The sequence below is a fragment of the Podarcis bocagei genome, assembly GCF_964188305.1.
Source record: "Podarcis bocagei genome assembly, chromosome: 14".
Classification (NCBI taxonomy): Eukaryota; Metazoa; Chordata; class Lepidosauria; order Squamata; family Lacertidae; genus Podarcis; species Podarcis bocagei.
Genome location: NC_138139.1, coordinates 21,547,309 through 21,572,786, shown reverse-complemented (window position 1 = coordinate 21,572,786; position 25,478 = coordinate 21,547,309). Strand labels below are relative to the sequence as shown.

Here is a 25,478-nt window from a genome sequence, read left to right as displayed (position 1 = left end):
CTTCTCAGCTGCTGACCAGCCTACTGACTTGCCTTGATTATTGATTAAAATCCCTCTACACACCTAGGCCAGTTCATGTACTGCATATAAGATAGGCTGCAGCTTACAAACAGCTTTTTTAAAAACAAAGCATGTGAAGAGCTCTGGTTTACTAAGCCTGCAGGACTCCTTTGCTTGCCAATGTCTAGGGCCCTGTCAATCTCCATGTGTCTCCAATTTCACTAGGACAGAAGCAGTCGGAGCAGACTGGCCTCTGAGGGCTCTCTGGAACTGATCAGCAGGTCAGCTGAGAATGTCTGACAGGCAGGCAGCCTTGATCACCCTCCCCTCCTTCTTCGCAGGCTTTGCCCAGAGGATCTGTGGTTCTCCTCTCTTTGCCTTTTCCTCCTGCTGCCATCACCACCCACCCTGCACGCCTCCGGCTGTGCACCCAACACCCGGACCTTTCACAGAGCACTTTGCTTAATCCCTCAGATTCTTTATATAGGAATTAATCTCTCCGTCACAGTGGGAGACCACTACAGGGACAGGAGACCAGGGGGCGGGCTGTGTGTATGTGAAGGGAGAGTGTGAGTGCCTGTGTGTACATTTATCTCTTGCGTGGAGGTCTAGAGTTGCATTGCTCTGGTTTTTTACTTTCTCCTGCTCTGGAGTTTAGCTGCTCTCTCTGAATCAGGCCGAGGACTGTTAGCAAAGCAACTGTTGGAATTGCATGCACCGCTAGTACTTAGAGAGTGAGCATAGAGCAGCATGGCTGAGCAAGACGTTAGTGGCTTGCAAGTTCTTCTCTCTACGCTTCAGGTAAGAGGACTTCAAAGTAGATGGAATGGGGAGACCCCTGTTGGTTCTGTCTTACTCTCTCCCCTCCCTCCCTCCTGCCTGCCTCCCTCCTGTCTCAAGGTCAGCCATAAGAATTGAATGGATGTACCTGCTTTGATATGTAACACCTCCCTGCTGTCCAAAATCAGATTGGGTGCATGGAATGAGACTGTGAGCACTGAACCAGGAAGTCTCACCCATGCCATGAACTTATCAGGTGGCCAGCTTAGGCAAGCGTCTGTTTCTCAGCCCTCTGTCTGCAACACAGAAAGAATACAGTACTGACCAACTTTGCAATGTACATAGAGTGCTTTTTGTACATTCAGATGCTGTGTAAATATTAGGCAACAGATTGTTTGCACTGAAATCTTTTCTTGCAGCAGTCCTAGCTGTTTTAAGTCTGTTTGGGATTTGTTTTGGGTTTCAGAACAGAAAAACAAATGATTTTTGCCCCCGGTTTATGCATTCAGGTCTAGCATCCCTTTTTTGTTTTTGTTTTAAAAAGCAAGTGCTAGAAATCAGACTTGGGTTTGTAGCTGCATAGAATGGATGCTGTTGTTGTTATTTACTCCAGACACCTGAATCCTAAGAATGATTTCTGTATATGTAAAAACCTTTCAACAGAATTTTCTTAAAAACAATCTCTCCTATGTTGGTGAAAGCCCAAAGGGAGGTTGAACCTTCCAACCTGCAAACAGAAAGTGGATTTTTGCAGTTTGGGAATTAAGGCTCGTGCTGGTTATGCTAGCATCTTTGACATCTTGGATGTGACACCTTCCAGCAGCTGCTATGGAGGGAGAGGAGCATCCTAGTTTGCACTAATGGAGATGTAGCATGTCTGTCATTAAGGCAGGAGCATGAAGGCAGTAGGGATGCGGGTGGCACTGTGGTCTAAACCACAGAGCCTAGGGCTTGCCGATCAGAAGGTCCGTGGTTCGAATCCCCGCAATGGGGTGAGCTCCCGTTGCTCGGTCCCTGCTCCTGCCAACCTAGCAGTTTGAAAGCACATCAAAGTGCAAGTAGATAAATAGGTACCGCTCTGGCGGGAAGGTAAACGGCGTTTCCGTGTGCTGCTCTGGTTCGCCAGAAGTGGCTTAGTCATGCTGGCCACATGACCTGGAAGCTGTACGCCGGCTCCTTTGGCCAATAAAGCGAGATGAGTGCCGCAACCCCAGAGTTGGTCACGACTGGACCTAACAGTCAGGGGTCCCTTTACCCTTTACCTTTATGAAGGCAGTAAATAGAAGGGTGGTGGAAATGGCAGGGTCCCTAGTGGGTCTCTCCCTCCCTCCCTCCCTCCCTCCCTCCCTCTCTCTAAGGTTGGGAATCTCAGGTCCCAGGGGGCAAATGCACATGCCAGGAATTTCTACCAGGCCCTCTGGACCCTTCCCAGGCCACAGCTCATCTCTGGAGCCACCACTGCACCTTTGCGAGGTGCTTAGCTGGAATGTATCATTGGACTGGGATTATGCCTCTTGCTTGTCTGAATGTTTGTACAGAAGCCTCTGAGTTTGGGACCTAGCCTTCTGTACAAAGGTAGGAATCACATGAATTGCCCCACCTACTTTTGCTTGTGGCCCTACAAACCATTGGCATGTGGCCCTTAGAAGGCAGTCCATGAGGGAATGTGAGCATCAAGCTGAGAAAAATGGTTCCCAGCTCTTGGTAGATAGCTATATACACTCCTCTGTCCCTATTTAGCAGGTCCCGAAGTTTCCCTGCTAAATCAAAGCCCTGATTTTGTCAGTTTTTTGTGGGTGTTTTTTTGTGTGTGTGTGGAGGCAGGGAAGAGGTTATAAGGGTGTTTTTAAAATGTGTTGTTAATGTCAGCCCACCTTTTTCTCCACAACACTTAATGTGGCATACAATGGTTCTCATCCATATAATGGTTCTCATCCTGCCTCATTTAATCACCACAACAATCCTGTGAGGTAAATTAGGCAGAGGTAGTGACTGGCCCACCTGTGAGGTTCATGGCTGAGTGGGGATGGGGAAACCCAGCCAGATGGGTATTATTATTATTATTATTATTATTATTATTATTATTATTATTATTTGAACCCAGGTGCCAGTCCAACACTCTAAGCACTACACTAAGCGGAAAATGCACAATTTATGGCTCCAATATGAGAGAAAGAACAAATGGAGGAATGAAACTGCCCCTGAGTCACTGTTGGTTGTTGTTGTATGTTGTTAATTGGTAGTTAATGGACATTACTCCCTTAGGTTGATTAAATTCAGTGGGTCTTCTCTGGGTACAACTAACTAGTAGTTAGTTTTATACTAGGAGCAGGGAGGCCTTAGTTCAAATTCTCACTCAGCCATGTTGGATATTTGATAATTTTGTGCCAGTCATTCCTTTACAGGGATGTCCTATCTGACAGGGCTGTTTTGATAGTGGAACAGGAGTGGGCAAACCTTGTCCACTGCCCTGAGCCACACAGAAAAAGGTCAGAATGAAAATGTGATAAAGAAAACGAAAAACTACGATTGCTACTTCACTGGCTTTCCCCCATTAATTAAAACCCGCTACATAATTAGAAAGAAAATTGAAGTCAGGCAGCAAAGCCATTTAATTTCTGGAACTTTTTCACGGAAAATTTCATTCCTTGGTGCAATTAAAAAAATGTCTCTATTCAAAGACAGGCAGAAGCAATTAAATGGCGGTGTGTTGTGCCATGTGTTGTGGAAGTGCATATGACAAGTGAAAAAAGACTTAGTGGCTTCAAAGTAGAACTACATAGACTACAGATGTCTTGGTGTGGCAGACGTTTGTCTTCCGACTGTTCCTTGTGTAAAATTCATGAGCTCTGTCGATTTGCAGAATTCATTTTCTCTCTGCAAAATGCAGATCAAATTGAAGACTCACACCTTGTATTTCATGTAAGAGTGCGCAAAAAGGTTATTATTATTATTATTATTATTATTATTATTCCTAAAAATCTGTTCATCCCATGTTTCCTTCACTGAAATTCCTTTTTTTTTTCATGCTTTCTGTATTGGCTAATTTTTCATGTTGGTATTCACAATCACATCGCTATTTTTAAATAATAATTTTGGGTCCTCCCCTGTGGAGGTAGTGTAGAGAACATCAGCAGCTGCTTTTGGCTGACATTCTGTACCCCCTTTCCAATTGCTCCCCCCTGAACATCCCAGTGCAGACCATTTGTGATGTCGGGTGGTGGCTAGGAGAAAAATGTTCCATTCTCCCTCCCTCTCTCTCTCTCTCTCTCTCTTTCTCTCTCCCCACCTCTCTCTGTGTATGGCAGCTACAATTCCCCCACAAAATATCCCAGAGCAAGTCTGCACTGGGATGTTCATGGAGCGAGGAAAATAAATGATGGTAATATCTTCTCGGCCACTACCTGAGATAGGTATGTGACCCCCATCATGGTCTGAATGGACACAGGAGGAGTCCCATTCATGCCCATTCTGTCTTCTCTGTGTTTATTCCAGATAAGTGCAAATTGAACTGAATGGGCCTCATTCAGTCTAGTTTTTCCATTTGTCCTGAAATGAGCCCTTATTTTCATGCATCCTCTGAAGTTCAGCATTCAGACCCACCACTCAGTTGATCGAATCAGCGAAATAAAGCAGTGCCACCTTAACCTAGAATATACTGCTTCTTGCTGCGTGGGCTTTTATTCATTGCATGCTTGAGTGTCCTTCATCCCCAATACTCCTTGCACGTGGAAAACAAACAGTTCAAGGGAAATAGTTCAACTTAGTATTTTGGTTTTGTTTTTGTTTAAAAAAGTTTTGTTTCCCAGAGTTCAAAATCAGGGAGTATTCAAAAGCGTGTGACCCTAAACTAGTCATTTACACCCTTTTACTCAGAGGGGCCTTTCTGCTATGCTACATGAAAATGAATGCACCTGCTAGTGCAAGAGCCCCTGTGTTTGCGGACACAGAACTTTGAATTCAGTCCACTAAGTTTTAAATAAAATACAAGAAACATTGAGGCTAGATTTTTGGGGTTTTTTGTTGTTTTTTTTTAAAAAATAACTTGTAATTCCACAGCATGTCAAAAGGGAAAAAATAAAACCCCAATGTGTTAAAACAGATATAACATCTGATGAGCCTCCAATATCTTTCCAAAGCCCAAGATGACAGGATGCCCTTGTTATTCATTGGCAGTGGATGCCGACACTATATGAGGCATCCTGGATTTAGTTCCAGCACTCAGAATGGCACACATGTTTGCTGAGGCCACAACCTCTGGGTTTTGGATTGTGCTCATTTAGAGCTGGCACTCTCTGGGACGGCTGGCAGGTACCTGCGTGACCTGCATCCCAGTGTGCTGGACAGCCAGCTTGACAGCAGGCTACAATTCAAAACGAAAGAGGTGAAAATCATGTGTTGATGGAGGATGTGTGGATTCCTCTCTGCACAAGACAGAAGCCTAGCAGGGAACAGACACAAGAGCCTCCCTTAGACATCATGAATTGCCCTCCTCCTCTTTCCCAGCACTTGCTTTGCAGATGACAGACTGAGATATTGCTATATGCAGTGGTCAAGGGGGAAATCCTCTGCCTTGATACCCTATGCAATGATGTTTGGTATTGACATACCATACTTACATGGGAGTAGGGATGGGCAAATGTCAATTCTGTCCCCCCTCCGTCTTTCCAATCTTAAATTCTGTTTGCTACATTTCTACAGCATTTTTGCAAAAAAAAAACACAAAAACATTTTAAAGGTCCTCATGAAAAATTGTGAGTATCCTAGTGCATGTTTCTCCTAAAATGCACATTTCTGAAAGCAGATGTAATGTATTTTTGTTTTGTCATTTTCACAAATATATGCATCTTCACTTACTGACCCACATATATATTTTTATACATCCCCCCCCGATCCTCATCAAATAATTTGGAGAAGTGTGAATTCTGAAGGATAGCTGTTTTTCCATTTCTGTATTGTTATGGGAGCTGCAGGTTAGGTAGGTTTGCACTGAGATGTGAACCACATTTCTACCCCGTCTCTACCTGGGCATAAGCTCCATTGAGCATAGTGGGACCTTTTTTTGAGAATGGCTGTGAGTCAAGATATGGGATGCGGGTGGCGCTGTGGGTTAAACCACAGAGCCTTGGACTTGCCGATCAGAAGGTCAGTGGTTCAAATCCCTGCAACGGGGTGAGCTCCTGTCGCTTGGTCCCTGCTCCGGCCAACCTAGCAGTTCGAAAGCACGTCAAAGTGCAAGTAGATAAATAGTTACCGCTCCGGCGGGAAGGTAAATGGCATTTCCGTGCACTGCTCTGGTTCGCCAGAAGCGTCTTAGTCATGCTGGCCACATGACCCGGAAGCTGTACACCGGCTCCCCCGGCCAGTAAAGCGAGATGAGAGCTGCAACCCCAGAGTTGGTCACGATTGGACCCAATGGTCAGGGGTCCCTTTACCTTTTTATGAGTTATGATGGCAGCAACAGCAGCAGCAGGCCTCTGAATCCCAGTCACTGGGGAGCAACAATGTGAGTGAATTTTTAACTTCACACCTTGTTTGCAGGTTTTCCAAAAGGAAAACAATTTTGGGAACTGAGGGGGAGTTTTCTGGTGCAGCATGGAGTTTAGTGTCCATTGGGCTGTTGCCTCGGGGAGCTTAATTTTATTTTTACTGTTTTGTTTTTTAAATCACACATGTTTATATGGCCCCATCTGGTCTATACATCTAAAGCAGTACTATATCACTTTAGAGAGTCAGGGGTACCCAATAGGAATACTTAAAACTGTAGTTGAGGATGCTGAGAATTGTTAGAATACTTTTATTATTCTCACAGAACTACAATTCACAGAATTTCCTGGGAAGAGGACTTAGTTGGGTAAACCACTCTGTAGATTGTAGCTCTTGGAGGGGAACAGGGGTTTTCAAACAACTCTCAGCACCCTTTAACTACAGTTCCCATGATTCCTTGAGGGAAGCCATGATTGTTTAAAGTGGTATTGTTATAGAAAAAGTTTAGGTTGGCTTTTACAGCCCAAGGGGTTCATTGTCCCCACTAAGTCCGTTATCAGTCAGAGAAAATTGAGTGGAGGCAGGATCCATTGAAAGCAAGGAAGATCTTTATTTTTCTATTGCTCAGAGTCGCCCCCCCCCTTGCAAGGAGATGAGGATCCAGAGCAAAGGTGGACAAGAACCTTTAAAGACTTTTGAAATTGCCCAGCCCCTTAGCCAAAGACCACCCCAAAAAGCATCATACATGTGCCACAGAAAGAGGCGGTCTACAACAGGAATTTGAGAGTGCGCCTTTTCTTCTGTCTGACAAGATAGCTGATACTCAGTGCCGGATTTATGTATAGGCTACGTAGGCTGAAGCCTAGGGCATCTATCTAGGGGGCCTCACCAGCCTGCCCTCTCCCCAGTGCCTCAGTCTCCCCTCTTCCAAAATTGCAAACCCAAGACTTCATGCAAGGGCAGGGCAACTCAGGCCCAGCAACTATGAGACTCAGGGCTAGCCAGTGGGGCCCAATTTGAAGCAGTGGGGCGCAACTTGATTTTTTTTTTTTTGGTAGGGCCCTAGTTCACAGCCAAAGTCTGCAAAATCTTATAGAAATAAATAAAAATCCTTTGTCAAAATCAGGATGCCTATGTCCTGGCCATGCCTGCACCCAATCTTGTTTTTTGTACAATCTTGTTTGTCCTCAGTAACCAAGATTATATTATCAACATATACAAGCAGAAAAGTTGTTTTCCTTCATTTGCAAGGAATCGTACAAAACAAAGTGGCACTAATAAAGAAAAGGTCCAGGGTGGCAACAGAAAGCAAACTAAAAATGTTTTTGCAGTTCATCAAAACTATCCAGCAATATTAAGTTAGAGGAAAACTGGTGTTATTAACAGTAATCCTTCTCGTTGGTTAATTGGTTTGGCAACTTCCATGCACATGACGTGTGATGCTAATTATTTCCCCCAAGAGTTAAATGATAACTAATCAGAGGCAGCTACAGGAGAGTTATGAGATTCAGGTGAGGGTCAGATGCCTTGTCAATCCCAGCAGGTATATAAGAGGACGGCCTGGCCTGCCCAGGCCTGTGGCCTGCCTGCTAAAGCTGAGAAGCCTAGCATGGAAGACTTGTGTATAGTACGCAGATCTGAAATGGCCACAAAGGGTAAACCACCCAAAAGGTGTGCTGAAGAGTTTGCTAAAACAGTCAAAGCAGATACAGCTGTTGTTAGTTACTCAGAGAAGTTTTGGGAACCTTCAAGCTTCCAAGAGGTCCAAAGTTTAACCTCAGAGGATGCTGAGCCATGGTTAAATGCCATGAAGGCTGAACTTGGTTCCTTAGAGAGGAACTAGACATGGGAACTAGTTCCAGGCCTGCCCAGGCCACAAAAGGTTTACAAAGTTCAGTTCTTGCAAAAGTTTTTCAGTGTTAATTTTATGCATTTTTTAAAATCACCATTGTATTTAACAATAATATCTTATGTCCTTTAGAGGAGAAATTGTGAATTGTAGAATTTTAAATACCTGTCACCATCCTTGGGTTCACTCAATTTTGTTTACAACACTCTTCCATTTTCTTCTAGTTGTGAGGGTGGGGGAGGGGCCTCACAAGTTGAGTAGCCTAGGGCCTCTCGTCATCTAAATCTGGCCCTGCTGATACTGGTCACTGATTGCATTAACTGGCCAATGTGACCATTCTTTGTTGTTTAGTTGTTTAGTCGACTCTTCGTGACCCCATGGATCAGAGCACACCAGGCACTCCTGTCTTCCACTGCCTCCCACAGTTTGGTCAAACTCATGCAGGTAGCTTCGAGAACACTGTCCAACCATCTCGTCCTCTGTCGTCCCCTTCTCCTTGTGCCCTCCGTCTTTCCCAACATCAGGGTCTTTTCCAGGGAGTCTTCTCTTCTCATGAGGTGGCCAAAGTATTGGAGCTTCAGCTTCAGGATCTGTCCTTCCAGTGAGCACTCAGGGCTGATTTTCTTAAGAATGGATAGGTTTGATCTTCTTGCAGTCCACGGGACTCTCAAGAGTCTCCTCCAGCACCATAATTCAAAAGCATCAATTCTTCAGCGATCAGCCTTCTTTATGGTCCAGCTCTCACTTCCATACATCACTAGTGGGAAAACCATAGCTTTAACTATACGGACCATTCTTTAGAGATGGTAAGTACCTTTGTTCTTGAATCCAGGTCACAGACATACCCTATTCATATATTAAAATATTGGAAGGTACGGAGAGGAGGTGTTTATATATCAGTCGAACATGCTGTGTGGTGCTCCTTCCACCCTGATGGCCACTGAAAAATGGTAGTCCTGGAAAAGCTTTACCCCTCGATTCTGTTGTTCACCTGTGCTCCTTAAAAGAGCAGCAACATGAATCAGCTTCCCATGAATTCAGTGGGTGCCACTGCCAGAAAACCAAATGATAATTCAGCACTGCTTCATCACAAGCTAAGCACGGTGACTTTAATCTTCAAGCTTCTCGTGTGGAATTTGGCAACCCAGAAGACTTCAAAGGGCTCCACATCAAAGCAGGGATTCTGAAAGGAGTCAAAGAGGCCTGGGTTCCCAGCTCAGTCGCAGCTGAACAAATTGGTCTAGAGAGGCAAGGGCTCTCTCAACCCAGTAGATAGCACAGAGTGCTTGGTGGCAGTGGAATACAGTGGTACCTCGGGTTAAGTACTTAATTCGTTCCAGAGGCCCGTTCTTAACCTGAAACTGTACTTAACCTGAAGCACCACTTTAGCTAATGGGGCCTCCTGCTGCCGTCGCACCGCCGTAGCCCGATTTCTGTTCTCATCCTGAAGCAAAGTTCTTAACATGAAGCACTATTTCTGGGTTAGCGGAGTCTGTAACCTGAAGTGCATGTAACCTGAAGCGTATGTAACCCGAGGTACCACTGTATACTGCATTGGTCCAAATATAAGCCACCCCTAAAACAATATCTCTTTGAAAGGGGGGAAAATACTATAAATCTCTGGCACCATCCAGTATTTTTTACAATCTAAAAAAATACACGCTACTTCTTGCCTTGTCTCATAGTGAACAATTCACTGGGCATCCAGCATCACCTGTCGAGAAGGGCGTAAAATATCCGTTTACAAAAACTACTGAAGTTTACTGAAGTTCTGTGGGGTTCCCAAGGTCTTAGCTTAAATTGCAGCTCTACCTATAGCAGCATGATGACAGGCCACACTCGGGTTTTAGCCAGATCTGGGAGGTTTTAGCCAGGAAAGTGTGGCCCATATGCAGACCAATAAGGTATTTATGTTCTCTGTAACAAAGAACAAAGCTCAACCCAATAAGCAGCCAGACAATTAAGGTGACCACTTAGGTATCACCAAGAAAGCGGAGACAGAGTTGCATGCAAGTTGCATATTCTCTCAGGACTACCCAGGGATTAAGCCTGAGACCTTCTGCATGCAAAGCCCATGAATTATGGTCCTTCCCCACCATCTCCTCTCTCCCTGCACATACATTTTCTCCTACAGGATGAAGGGTGGGATAGAAACCAAATAAGTAGTTTCCCACTTGGGTGCAAGCAAACTAATTTGAGCTAGGCCTTGCTAAAAGCCACGTCCGAGGGCCAGGGTGCTTGCCAGGTTCCACGCCCCCAGGCTGCATTCTCATCATGTTCAGCTAGGAGACAAAAGAATTCTCCGCTTCCCTCATCGGAAGAGCTTGCCTCATGGAGAGGCTATGCACACCTGTCCACAGTGAGGCTTTCTGGTGGGCTGTGGAATGGGCTAATGGGACCCAAAGCACCATCCTGCATGCCAGAGATGGGTGTATTTGCTAGAAAAGGGAATGGGGAGTCTGTGTGCTTCCAGGCATAGTTGGGTCACGCAGTTGCTCTGTGAATTTTGATGCCAAATATTTTATTTATCTATTACAGTTTTTAACACCACCCCCTTTTCAGGGGACATGGACTTCACTACCTAAATACTTGCCAGTAGCTGATGCATGTATTAGACGTCTGATGGTATTTGATTTCCAAATATTGTCTGTATTTGATAGCTGACATGCAGCAGTTTTTTTAGCTTGGACATTGGCATGCAATGATACTTAGCGGGGCTGAAATAGATTCACAGGGTGGGTTTTTAAAAGACCTTTCTGACACTGTTGTAAAATAGCTCCCTTTTGGAACACACATGTTTGCTCATTTATTTTAACCTCCCTTGTGCTCCCCTTCTATTGCGTTTGCTCTAAGATGTCATCACACAGCCCAATAGGATTATGACATCATCCCACCTACTGTATGATCCCTGATTGAGTGGCAGTCCCCATGTGACTAATATAGGAAGCATGGCCTTTGCTCTCAGTTGCTGTGCTGGCTCAATCTCATTGTGTGACCTCAAGTGGAACACAAATGGTGCCTCCCACAAGAGCCGGAAACACAAGAACATAAGAACAGCTGCCTAAATCAGGCCAATGGGCCCAGCTAGTCCTATCCAGCTAGCAGGATCTGAACACAAGTGCATTCCCCACTTCATGGTTTCCAGCAACTGGCATTTGGAAGCACTGTTGCCTTCAGCTGTGGATGCGGGGCACAGCTAGTGTTGCTAGGAGCCTTGTAGGCCAAGGACTCTTTCCTACTCTTTCAAAGCCATCTAAGTTGGTAGCCATCTCTGCCTCCCGTGGGAGCGAATTGCATAGTTTAACTATTTCCATTTCCTGCCTTCATCTACCCCATTTCCCTACCTGAAGCACGTCACTTCGCTTTGATGAATGGCAAGACTTTCACTCCTACAGGTTCCCCCCCATCAGTAAGCATTGCCAGATCTGATTCACTATGTGGCACTGTTTCAAGATGCTGGGAGTGGGTGGGGGCCCCTTTTCAGGCCCTCGCCCCCAGCCCATTGGTCTGCTGGGATGGGGGCGGGGTGAAGGTCACCCTGTAGCCAAGGTGGGTGGCACCCTGGTCCTGGGAAACCCCGTGCTGGGTCGCAAAACCTGCCCACCTCTCAGAAGGGGTGAGCGGTAATTGTTGAAAGGCCTTATGTGCTTAAATTGAAAAACAGTTTGCAGAGATCGGCTAGCTATATCGCTGCTGCACATGTTCAGTATCCTTCATTAACACAAAAATAGCCACTCCCTTATTGATAGTTTATTATCACTCATTATATCAGGCTGTCTTCCTTGTTTACTTTTGCATTGTTCACCATGGTTTGTACTAAATCAGTAATGTGTGTTATTTTATAAATATTTTTTATGCTTTAACATTAATATGTTTTTATTTTATCCTGATTGCTAATTTTACTAATTACAAATCTCGAACATTGAGTAGTGATTTTTATGTGCATTTATGCAAATTCTGTTTCCTGGTTTCCGTTTTATTATTTTGCTTTGTGCTGCTGTGGTCTAGGGAATCTGTGCAATAAAAGTTATTCAATGTCCTTTACACATTGATTTGTAACTGTATGGAAGATATATTTTGCAGAAATCTCTGTAGGCCATTTTTTCAATTTCACTTGGCCGAAACATGTTGGGCTGTTCTGAAAATACCCCCCCCCCCCATCTTGAGACATGTTTTCTTTGTTTTTGGATGCTGCCAGGGTTTTCATTTGTTTGTTTTGTGTTGGATGTTTCATTTTAGATGCTGTCTGGGGTTTTTGTTTTTGCAATTCTATGTAGCATTGTGCAGTGTTTCCCCCCAAAAAATGTTTAGGGGTACTCTCATTTTCCTATTCATATTTAAAAACTGCCCCTCAATGAGGCCAAACTTAGATTCACAAAATGTTTAGGGGTATGCATCCCCCCAGAAAAAACCCACTGGCATTGTGACATCATTCCATCCACGACACAATTGCTGATTGGCTGGGATTATCCCTGTAACTAATTGCAGAGAAAGAAAAAGAAAAAATAGTGGCCATGGAGTGAAAGGGCAGAGAAGCAGGAACATGCCAAACATGATTGGAAAAAAGTGCATATTTATATAATATAAGTGACTGTTTGGAAATACTTCAGCCCTGCTAAAATGAATGAATTCAGAGTCAAAGCTGAAAAGAAGGAATATTTAATGCCACCTTAGACAGCCTTTGCAACTGGAAGCATCAGGTAGCCACGGCCTCTTGCGAAAGATGAAGTTGCAATTGTTCTGCTTTGCACTGATCTACCTGGAAGCATGAGTGGTGGCAGTTGGGAAATAGTGGGAAGAACAGATGCTTCTGAGTTGGCATCTGAGCTACCCACCTGTCTGCAGCACAGATGGACAGAAGGACACCAGCAGGGAAGGGAAGGTTGGTACAGCTGACCTTCTCCTGTGATTAAAATGCTGAATGGCTGAAGTCATTGGAAGATGAGCTGCTTTTCTGTGTGCTTCATCCTTCCAGGAATAAATTGCTATTCTGGAAACAAATGGGCCAATTATGTATATGTGTACATGAACATCAGGACCAGTTTATACAATCAAAGGGTTGATTCCAGTAGAAAAGATTTTCCTGGGCATTCCAGATTGCAGGTGGGGTGTATGCTGTATGTGTGACTGCTAGGGGTGCGGGGTGGGGTTTTAGATTAGATTCTGTTCACATTTAAGGGAAACCGTACCCCATTCAAGCCTTCCAAAACAATATGTGGGCCAAAACAGTGCTGTCTTTTGAAATTTCACTGGATTTTGCAATGCAGTTGTCCTTCCAAGTAATGCATAGAAAAATGCATATACCAGGGCCAATGGTCAGGATGAGGACGTTGGCAGCCTCTGCTTTTGAGATATAATACTAGTTGGGTCCAGATGTAGATGGGAGGGAATGGGCTATAGCAACAGTTGCAAGGAAGAGGAAATGAACCTATTAGAGACTTGTGGAGGAGGGTTTCCATTGTGGAAATTTGCCTCTCTCCAAAACACTCTAGAATTTGCAGTGAGAGTATTAAAGCTTGAATCATCCCCTCTAGTACTATTTTTCTAGAAAAAGTGGTGCCGGAACTCACCACATATGTCTCCTTTTTTTCTCTTAGAATGGCAATGGCACCCACCTGAGAGGTGCAAGAGCTGAGTTATGTCGAGTTCCCCCTGAAAAAAATCCCGTCTCCCGTCTCCCCCAGACACCTGCATCCACACATGCGCGCACAAGCTTTAACAGCGACATCAGTCTGGTGATGCTATAGCCTGGCCCTACAGGAGACAGAGAAATAAATTAGATATTGTAGTTCACTCTGCATTCCACATGGGTAAGCAGCAGGAGAGTTAAGAGGGGAGAGGCAAAGTTCAAGTGAGTTAATAAGAGATGCATGCAGCCAGGCCCAATCTCGTACAGCACAAGCTCCGCTCGCCCTTCGCTCCTAATCTATTTCCTAAATGCGCTTCCACTTCACATCCGCCGCGGTGACTCTTTGCCTGGGTAAAAAAGAAAGAAATAAGGATGTTTCAGAGGGGACGGCTGAAGTCAGATAGATCCCTCATCTTATCAGAATTGTGTCTGGAGCACCACTTTGCTGGGTAAGGCTCTCTAAGTTTACGCATAAGCAGGAAAAGGAGCGTAATGAGAAAAAGAGAGAGGTATCTTAAATTGCAGTGCCCTCTCTCTTGTTATCCCAAAAGAAAAATTCATGGCCTCATCATAAAAGCTCTCATCATATTTTCAGCCCCCCCCCAATTCCCTGTTGGTATTGAGATCTACAAAGGAGGCATTTCTGGTCCATAGCACTTTAGAAAATGAGCAGAGAGGCAACAGCAGCATCCTCCAATTTGGTACCTTCCAGAAATTTTGAAATGCAACTTCTTGCTGCTCAAGCAGCTGTGGGGAAGTTCAGATGGGGGGGAGCAGCCCTCCTGGCCTCCCTATGTGGCCCTTGGTCATACCCCTCACAAGCCCTGCTCCATGTCAGAATCTGCATTCAACCGAGCTGATAAAGCTCATCGTCCTCCGGAATTGCCTCCAATGTGATTGACGACCTGAGCCACTGATAAGGCTCCAGGCACACCCCATTCAGCAGAGAATCAAAGCAGCACACGGAAGTGATGAGATTTATGGCTACATGGCTATGCTTTATTACTATTTACGCAGACAGCAAAGAAAAATACATCCTCTCTCTGTGAAAGCAGAGAACAACTGGAAAACAAAGGAACAGGAAACCAGTAACATCACATCCGTCTCCTGTCTTCCGTGAGACTTCCAACAGCCTGGAATGTCTCTGGAATGTAAACAGAGTCCTGTGACTCCAAAAGCACTGCACAGTGGTAAAACACAGAAACTAACAACCCATGCCCCACCCCCAAGTGCTTCTGACTGGCTAATCTGGCTTTTGAAGTTCTGGCAGCAGTGATGTCAGTCTTCCAAGCAGAGGTGCCAGCTTGTGAGGGTGATGGGTGGGGGGACGTCGTGTGCATGATGTCAGGACATTGGGGGATGGAACCAAATGCGGCGGCTGCGCAGCTTCAATGGCCGGCAGCTCCTCCTCCACCTCCTCCTGGAGCCGCCACTGTCAGGACGCAAGAGGATGTTTCCACCCTCCTTCACCTCTGCAGCAGCAGCTGGAGGAGGAGAAGGAGCTGGCCACTGGAGCCATGCTCGGCTCTGCACTTGGCTCAGTGCTCAGCCTCCTCCAGCCCCTCAACATTGGGGGTGCCCAGCCCCCTCCGAAAAGATACTGAGGGGGCCCAAAACAGTTTGGCTCCCAGGAGCGTGTGTCCCACGGTCTAAAACTGAAATAACTTTTGGTACTATTGCAACTTATGTGTAATTGACTTATGTGCCACTTTAACGATATTGTTTATTTATTTAGAGCATTTGTACCCCGCTGTTCAGCCAGAAAAGGCTTCCAGAGTGGCTTATATTAAATCAAAACAAGACACCTGCAAGTACCTGCAGGCTTACATTCTTATCAACCAGTCAGTAAAATGAACAACACAGAAGGAAAAAGGGGGACAAGGAGGGAAGAGGAAGATAAAACTAAAAACTCAGACACCAATTTCTAGATAGTTGTTCCTGTATAGACTAGCTGGCATAGTTCAGAGGCAGGAAGTGATGGAGCAAGGCATCTAGCAAAGGTGATATAATGAACACTCGGTTTCCAATCCCTGGTAAAATGGCTGCCTCCAGATGACAGCTGAGAGAAAAGAGGCCTGATGGACCTGGTCTGTTGCAGTGGAGATGATGCGGTTGAAGGCCACGGGCTGAAGTCCTTCAGGTTAAATGCAAGCAAGGCAGAGAGCTTAAAAGCTCTCTGCTTTGCTAGGAAAGCAAAGCCCTCTCTGCATGTCAGCTTCAGAATACCTGAGATGCCCCACAAGATCTTGCGGGAACTTGGACAGTTCCCTGAGATCTCATGGGACCTGGTGTACGACCTGGTATGCAAAAAGAGCATTGCTTCCCAAGCAAGACAGAGCATATAAGAGCTCAATGAGCACCATGGTTTGGCATTCGTTTTTTCAAAAACAGATGGTTTGTAATGGAAGTAAAGTGTGAGGGGCATCTTGTAGCCTTTTTGTAACCCCTTCTGACATCTCCCATTGCCCAGATTTCATCCCCCCATAAGACTTTATGAAAGCTTTTTCATAATACATTAAGACAAAAGAAACTAATCTAAATAAAAACAAAAACAGAGGGAGAATAGAGAAAAGAAAACCTAGAGTCGTCTCACAAAGGTAGCCCTTAACTCTCCCACCTCCCAGCTAGGAGCTTTCCTTTCTCCTTCGAAGTCAGCCCAGATTTGACTCTCAAGTGGAACACAGTTTAAATGATTTGCATGCAGGGTTTAAGGGAGTCATAGCTTTAAAATTGTTGGCTCAAAGCCACCCTAATAAAGATTTTGCTTCGGACTGACCTGCACATAGATTATTGTCATTAAAAAGTCCCCCAAATCACATTTTAAAGAACCTGGTTAACAGCATATGAAAGAGTTTCACCTGGGAGAAAAACAGCAGCCCTCAACAAATGAGAGTTCACATAAAGACACAAAAATGCATTAACTAAAAAGAAACGAATGATGAGAACAAATGTTAAAGTGAAGTATATTATAAGCAAGCCTATTATGAAATAAAAGGTTACCCCCGAGAGAAAATTGGGTTTCTTGTTTTTGAAAGAACATGAGAAACATTAATGGGAGGGAAAAAAGTTGAAAACGCTGCTTGCAAAGTATCAGGTGTTTTGATTTTCTTTCAGATTTCTTTGATTCTCTCAATAGTCTAATTTGATGAGACTCCTTTTAAGGTTAGACAATAGTGTGTTTTATGACAAGTACCGCATAATAAAATAATTGTGTGATTAAAAATGCATTAGTAACGGAAGGGAGGGAAACAGCATAAAGCAATTCAAGGGGTGTCTGGGGAGCTTGCATAGAGGCACTGTTATTTTTTAAAAAAATCATCTCTTAAAAACCTTCACACCCCAGAGTGAGAACAAAGGAGAAAAGCAATTAAGTTTACAAAAAGGGACTCACAAGATTTGATGCTACCGAGTCTAGTTTTTGCAGTTATCCGTCATGGACCAAAGAGTGTTGCAGTGAGATTACTTTCAGTTGCAAGTTCCTTCCTAATTCCAGTCCTGAAGGGTAGAATTGCCCCATGTCTGGGCACTAGGAATCTGCTTATGGTAGCCTATGGCTCCCATCTGGCCCTCAGAAACTTCCAATCAGGCCCTTGGCTACCCCAGGATATTTTGAACTTCAAAATGCTTTTCAGTTTCTAAAGAGAGATTGGAGCAAAGAGTCATTTAATCCAACACTTCCCTATCTTTTATTAAATTGCTAGATCTAATGCCACATCAGCAAAAATTCAAATGAGGAGATGATATGAGATAGCTATGCACTGTATCAGTTATGGATTAGCAACCAAGGAGATGTAGCATATGATATAGAAAATGCATAAATTATTTTTCACAAAATGCCACCAGGTGGCATGGCACTTTACTGAGTACAAGAGGCCAGGTTTCTGCCCCCTGAGGTGGTTACAATCTAAAAATTGACAGAGGTCCCTTCAAAGGAGTATCTTACCACTTTAAATAGTCATGACTTCCCCCAAAGAACATGGGAACTGTCGTTTGTTAAGGTTTCTGGGAGTTATTAGGAGGAGACCTCTCTTCTGCTCACACAGCTACAATTCTCAAAGAACCCTGTTGTGGGGTAGGAGAGCTGAATGCTCTCCTTTGGTTTCAGAAAGTATATGGGTAGATGAGTCTAAAAAGCCTGGGACCCAAATTTTCACAGCCCTCTAGCAGCTCATTTACCAGAAGTAATGTGTTTAGCATTAACTCTGGAAGTATAGACTTGATTCTGACCAAACTAAGCCTCCTGGTGTATATTTTGCTCTCGGAGGCCTAGTTTGGTCAGAATCGAGTATACACTTCCAGAGAATACTAAATACATTACTTCTGTAAGTGAGCCACCATAGCTGCTAGAAGACCATTAAAATTTGTGTCCCGGGCTTTTAAGACTTGTCTACCCATGTGCTATCTGGAACCAAAGGGGCACATTGGTTGTCAGATGTGGACCCCCCCCCCCCGTTCTCCCACCCCACTACTGGGAAGATGGATTGATTGTTAAACCACTCTGGAAACTGTAGTTTTGTGAAGGGAATAGGGGTCTCCCAGTTACTCTCAGGACCCTTAACAAACAAAGCCTTTTCTGTTTAGAGCAGTATAATACTGCTTTAAATGTATAGTGCAGAAAAGGCCAGAGGAGAAAAACAACAGAGGAAGAGACCTGAAATCAGGAGTAAACAGCGAAAGACTCCTATGCAATAGTCTCAATAGCAGATGCTTTGGCTCAGTTTCAAGTTTATCTCCAGGAGGGGCATGGGGGCATTTTAAACATTGCCAATGAAGCATGGGCATGGCAACCAGCCACACATGTAATGTGGCAATCCCCTCTTCTTTCTTTGCACACACCTGCAAACTTCTAATTTTGAGGAGCTGGAGGCATTTGTGATGGTTTGCAAAAGTTGTGCCCATGTTGGAAAAGAATGCAAAACCCACACCTTGGTCCATATGTGTGGAGGTCAGACACCTGTGTAAAAAATTACAGCACAAGGGTATGGTGTCTACTCAACCTTCTATACATGCTGTGCATCCCTTTATGTGCACGAGGAGATGCAAACAGGGACTCTGTCCTGCGTCAACATTTGGTAATGTGCGAAGCCACTTTTCGTATAGCAATTTTGAGGACCAGAGAATGAGAACTTGTCAACTGCATGTCCTGTTCTGGAAAAACCTCCATAGATGCACAATGTACAGTTTGAAGGATACACGATCCTCTTCAGCTGTGGGCACTTTTCTTGGAGGATTAAAGTTGTTACTTAATATGTCTGTATTGAGCCTCAAGAGCCCCCTTTCATCACCTTTAAATAGGCTCCATTGCATTTATTTGGCCTACTTTTGCTGAGGCCAAAATAGAAATGCTGGGTTGAGGGCCACTTTGGTTTGGCAAAAGGACAGAGGAGCCTACGCTATTCTCCATTTGTACATGCCAAGCCATTCAGAAGGTTCTGCCCGATCCATGCAGAAAAGCCCAGACAATTAATAATAATGATATTAATGCAATTAATTTATTTAAAGGTAAAGGGACCCCTGAATGTTAGGTCCAGTTGCGGACAACAGCTTCCGGGTCATGTGGCCAGCATGACTAAGCCACTTCTGGCGAACCACAGCAGTGCACGGAAATGCCATTTACCTTCCCGCTGGAGTGGTACCTATTTATCTACTTGCACTGTGAACTGCTAGGTTGGGAGGAGCAGGGACCGAGCAGCGGGAACTCACCCCATCGCGGGGATTCGAACTGCCGACCTTCTGATCGGCAAGCCCTGGGCTCTGTGGTTTAGACCACAGTGCCACCTGCATCCCTTAATTAATTTATTAATCACCTCCTAAAGCACTGTCTCAAGGCAATTTATACACAAGATGTTTAAAAACAGTTAAACACACCAAACAACAACTACATTTAAAACAAGACTAAACCCCTAAGAAGTAGACACTCGTGGTAAAGAACATCTCTCTTTCCCTGGGTCAAGCTTGACCTGGAAGTGGAGTTGCGGCTGGGTGTGAGAAAGCTGCCTTAGCGGGTGGCAGTGTTGCCACCCACTCTCCTCTCTCTGCCCTCGGCTTAGGTTTGACCCATAGATGGAGTTGCAATTGGCAGTGTTGGGCCTTTGTGTGAGGAAGCTGTCTCTGTTTGCACCCCCTCAAGAAAAGCGCCATGCCCCCCCCCAGCCCGCCCATGCTACGTCACTGATTGTGAACTAGCTGAAGTTTCTGAACCATCTTCATAGTAACAGGTCACATTAATCTGACCTAGAGGTTACCAGAGCACATAGATGGCAGAATTAAGCTGATGAAAGGCACTCTGCGCCACTGAGCTCCCTGAGCCTTAAGCAACAGCAATGGGTCCAGGAGTACCCCCAAGCAGCATATCTGCTCCTTCAGAGGGACTGTAGCCCCTTCAAGGGCAGGCAGCCTCCCATCCATCCGGTCAAGGAAACAACCCACTAACAGTGCCTTACTCTTATCTGGATTGAGTTTCAGTTTATTGACTCTCATCCAGTCCATTACTGAGGCAAGACTATGGTCCAGCACTGACACACCTGCAGACGAAAAGGCAAAGTAGAGCTTGGTGTAGACAGATAACTCTGGGCCCATAGATGCATACTGTGCCGTTGTTCCTCAGGCTGGACTCAAAGCTTCTGGCACCAAGGCTGTTGGAAATTGGAGTGGGGGCTTCTCTACCTCCTCCTCTTAGAGTTTCAGAGGTTCTTCACGGTATCAACCAAGAGAGCCCAAGATCCTTAGCTTTGGATTCAAGGGGACCTGCCTGCTTCTCAAAGTGTTCAGTCTGTCTGGTTTGTCCTCTGAGAGGTTCATAGCTGGTGCCAGGTCAGGGCTCAGATGGTCAGTTGAATAAATTGACATTCTTTGACTGGAAAGGTCTTAGTTTGCACTGATTCTGCAAATTCTAGGGTGCAGCGGGACTTTGAATGAAATGTGTATTCACTCTGAATACGATAAAAACCCATGGCATTGCAAACGTCAGGAAAAAACTACAGCCCTCAAAGACCTGGGAACTAGAATTGGAAGGGGTAGTTTAAAAAGCTGGAGAAAGACCCAGCTAAACTTTGTTTTGAACACTGGATGCTTTGAGAAATGCACTAGAGGTGGGTCCAGGAGAGTTGATGCTGGTGGAGTTTCCACAGCCATTCCCAAGCATCATGTTCCGATGAACCAAATCTCGCTTTAAAGCAGAGATGGATAGCGAGGAAGGGTACAGCTATGCACTTAGCCTCCTGGCAGTGGAGAGTTTCTCCCTCTGTGGGTACTTCCGTGGGAACACTGGATTGGAGCTTTCCCTGCATATGCCAAGGGCATGTTGCACAGTGCTTCTGTCCTTCTGGTGGAACTCCTTTCCACTGGGGGAAGACAACTTCCAACCTATCCTTTGGTGCTGGTTAGGACTGCTCTCTAACAGTGTTAGGGGAAAAAGAGGAGTTGATTTGTAGAACTATGGGAAAATATTTCTCACGTAACAAAGGACATTTCATGTTTGGCTAACATACAGCTATTTAATATGTGGCAAACCATTTTGTGGTGCTGATGTTAGCAATGATTTTGTTGCAATGTTAAAAAAATCAAAAGTCACTTGAGTGATTATAACCCATTATTAATATACAAAGAGAATACAAAAAACCCCTGTTTTCTCCCACCCATCGCCCAGCTTCAGTCTTGGAAGAGCATTTTATTTTTTAATTGCTCGTTTGATATGACCCTGAGGAAGATAAAGCGATTTTCTTCTCCTCCTTCACATCAAATAAAATATTTATTGATAAATATCCCACTGAATAAAATAGGAGGATTTGGTTCTATTTCTCTTCTTGGTCTTCCCTTTACTCCAAGATGTGATCACACTTGGAAACATGTGGACTGATTTTGTGTGATTAATGCAGTCTGGATACATTTAATGCCTTGGGACTGACACAGGAGTGTTCCCCAGATATATACTGAAGGGAAAGGAGGGTCATGCCCATAATCCCCAACCTCAGCATTGACCTTCTCCCAGAAATACCTCTGACAACTGCTGCCTCTTCATTTGTCCTTCCATCCTGATGTGCTCTTCAGTCCTAACTTGTGACTTGCTTCTTGATCCTGCCCCATGGTTTACTCTGTACTCTTTGGTTTCCATTTGGTTCTGACTACTGGATGATACCACAGTTCCAAGCATTGGGCTCCTAGCTCAACTCCAGACTGCTGCCAATAGCCCAGCCCCAACAATTATGATGCCTTGTGTTAAAGATGGGTGAACTTTCAGTTTCTCCACATTTTTTCATTTCCCACTCTTGAGTTCATTTCTGCATCAGCTTGCATTTTTTTCTTCTTGAAATGTTCTCCTGAAAATTCATCACCATTATAGTGGACATTTCTCCTAAAACACGTTTTTGTACGCACTTTGTTTTAGTTTAATGCCTTTTTGTACATTATTTTAAGCATTATCTGTATTTTTATGCAGACCTCTAATATGTATACTTTTTCTGTACACATTTTTTTTTTTGCTTGGAGAACTACATTGGAAAATTCAGGGAAGTGTGAATTTTGAAGGGTAGCCGTATTTTGGTTTGTGTATCATTTCCAGAACTGTGAATTATGTAGGTTTGTATGGAAATGCAAATTGAACCACATTCCTACCACTGAGCCACAAATACCAATGGGTTGACTTCAACAAGGCACCAGTTTTTGAATTGCAGATTTCTCAGGATAGCTGTGCTTCAGTTTGTGTATTGTTTCAGGGTGTGTGAATTTAGGTAGGTTCACATTAAAGCGGGATCCAACCTGAATCCCCCCCCCATCCCTACTTTATTTAGTGGCAAGAGTTGGCTGTCCTTGGTGCTGAATACCCAGCCCTGCCTAAGATTTCCTTTTCTCTTCTGTGACTTTAAATCAGGCACAAACAGAGCTACCTTGACTTCTGCATGGCTTTGATCTGCTTCTCGCGTTTGAATTTAGCACAAACACTCAATGGAGCCAGCAGTGTCAGAACAGCAACTCCGACAAAGGGAATTATGTAGAAAGAGGTGAAGGAAGGAGCAACTTCAAGTGCTGCCTGAAGCCTTGTAGCCATGTGTTTTGGGATTTGCCAACCCCAGATATTCCACCCCTTGTCTGGAAGATGAAGTCATGCATTCCTTTCCTGAGCTAAATTTCTTATGCGTTTTGCTTCTTTCCTTCCCCATAAGTTGGGTTTGATCAGCAGCACACACTTTCTGGGTGTCTCAAGGTGACAGTACACATGTTCTCAAAAACACTTTTGCAAAAGTAACAGGGTATGGAAGAATGGGAGGTTCTTAAACCTGTCCCATACACAACCACTTACACACCTATTGGATTTCCCCTAGCCAGTCTCTACTACCGCGCAAATTCCTTCCATTTAGGTTGACTTTCAGTGTCATAGCCAGGATGTGGTGAGGGTCTTTGTAAGGGAGAATCAGTACATCCCCTTCTACTTAGTGATTCTCTCCCGGAAATGTCCCATTGCACTAATATTATGACATTCAAACAGGGTTTCTGACCATATTACCTTGTAACATGTAGACCCACCCACAGAAATGCCATAAAACTAATACACACACACAGAGAGAGAAGTTTTTATTTGGATCCCCTTACAGAAATATACTCCCTGGTGTCAGGGACCAGGAGTCAGATTCCTTTTTACTAAGTAATGGAGGCAAGGACTTGTGGGGAAGGCTGAGCAAGGCCATCTCCAGAAGCTCTGCTATCAGATGAACACCCCCCAGCTTGATGATGTGGCACTGCCTTCTTCTGATTCAGAAGACTCTGCTTTTGAAGATCCAGGAGATCCTGAAGCCCCCCTCCCCGAAATCCATCACAGTAGGAGATTACTGGAGAAGAGTGGGCCACTTTAAGTCAAGCAGCAACATGCAGCACAGGCGGTGCTAACAATCAGGTTGCATCTACTATATAAGGGCTCAGTTTCGGCTTGTTCCTTGCTAGTATGGTTCCAGAGCTTTGTCTACCCTAGAGCTTGCCTTGTTCCACTTGGGTTGGGCTGTGCCTTATGTTGCTGAACAGCAGAGGAGGGCACCTAATAAGACGTGTGGCTTTTGAGGAGCCTCAAGGGACAGTAGAGAGGTCTGCCTTTGAGCCTTGGACCTATGGTGCTCATCCCTGATCAAGTTGACCAGTCACTTTGCAAACCTGAGGGGGCGGGTGCTGTATCATTTCCTTCACCAGGTGGATGGATTTCATGGTTAGATTTCAGCAATAAAGACTGTGTTGATTTATGCTCCTATTGCACTGAGTTGTTTATTTTAGCTGATTGGATTGCCTGTTGCCTAAGCCATTAACACAAGCGGTGATGACATAAGGTGGTTTTTTTGGGCGACTTGCTGAGCAGTTGATCTGAGATTCAAACATGTTAGCCAGTGGAAACAAAAACAACACATTTTAAACCAGCCCCCTACAGGATCTGAAGGGGAAAAATGTGTCTGAGTGCTTCATCTAGCATTAAGCATCAGCAATGGCAGGCAGCTTCATTTCAGAAGTATTTGGGTGTTACTCAAAGCTGCAATTTCTGCTTATTTATGAATGGACAAGTTGCCCACGATTACATGAAGAAGGTGCAGAACAGGCTGTCGACAGGGATGTAGTCTGTTAAGAATGCTACCAGCAAGACAGAGAGGCCTAGATGACTACATTTGGCCCTCAGGCTTGAGGTTCCTCACCCCCTGCTGTGGTTGGGGAAGGGACATTGCTCAGTGGTAGAACATCTGCTTGGCATGACCTCTCCAAGTTGGGCTGGGAAAGGCTTCTGGTCTGTAACCCTGGACAGCTGCTTCCAGTCAGCATAGACCAGGGTTTCCCAAACTTGAGTCTCCAACTGTTTTTGGACCACAGTTCCCAACAACCCTGACACTGGTCCTGCTAGCTAAGGATGATGGGAGTTGTAGTCCAAAAACAGCTGGAGACTCAAGTTTGGGAAATGCTGGCATAGACAATGCTGAGCTAGGTGGATCCCTTTACCTTTTTTTTTTAAAAAAAAATCTTTAGGTGGATCAAATGATCTGAGCCAGTATAAAGCACTTTCCTGTGTTGCTACAGTTTATGAAGATATTTACTATGATAAACTTGCTTGGTTTACAGGTGCCAGAAGGCACTCGGCTGTTTTTGTACTCTTGATTTCTCTTTCCATCCAAGCAGCTCTTAAATGTGGATATCAGCAAATGCTGACAGTGACGAGAGATCACATGCCAGGCGTCATGTGACACATGAATCCTAGAATTCTAGAGTTGGAAGGGACCCCGAGGTCATCTAGTCCAACCCCCTGCAATGCAGGAATCTCAACTAGATCATGCATGACAAATGGCCATCCAACCCCTGCTTAAAAGCCTCCAAGGAAGGAGAGTCCGCCACCTCTCATGGGAATCTGTTCCACAGTTGAATACCCATCATTTGTCTCTTCTCTGTGGAACTTCTCTCTGTATTCCATTTTACCCAAAGGGTTCATAAAGCGGGGGAGAGGGAGAGACAGAGAGCGCTTTGTGTATTCTTTTTTGGCATGCACCGTAGCATTTACAACAATGTGTTTACATATTGCAGAGTTCCTATGATAAGGATGTGATTCTGAATATCCTGGGTGTTCTCACATGCCTCCTTTCTGTTGGTAAGTGGAAAAGTGAACATTTCATGTAGTGCATTGCCAAAAATCCCTTCCCCATCAATTAATGAGAAAATAAATATTGCATTTGAATATTAGAAAAAGGGAGGGAACTTTTTCAGTAAAACTTATGG

General features: G+C 44.6%; 1 protein-coding gene across 2 annotated transcripts in view; it reads left to right on the top strand.

Annotated features, from left to right (window-relative positions):
• Window positions 1-415: 415 nt before the first annotated feature.
• Window positions 416-25,478, top strand: part of AGBL1 (AGBL carboxypeptidase 1) — a 413,198-nt gene continuing 388,135 nt past the window's right edge. For both annotated transcript variants that reach the window (XM_081171065.1, XM_081171064.1), the window contains exons 1-2: window positions 416-801; window positions 25,287-25,350. In XM_081171065.1, coding sequence (XP_081027191.1) covers window positions 751-801; window positions 25,287-25,350 — 115 coding nt within the window. In that variant the 5' untranslated portion in view covers window positions 416-750. The remainder of the gene's footprint in view (window positions 802-25,286; window positions 25,351-25,478) is intronic.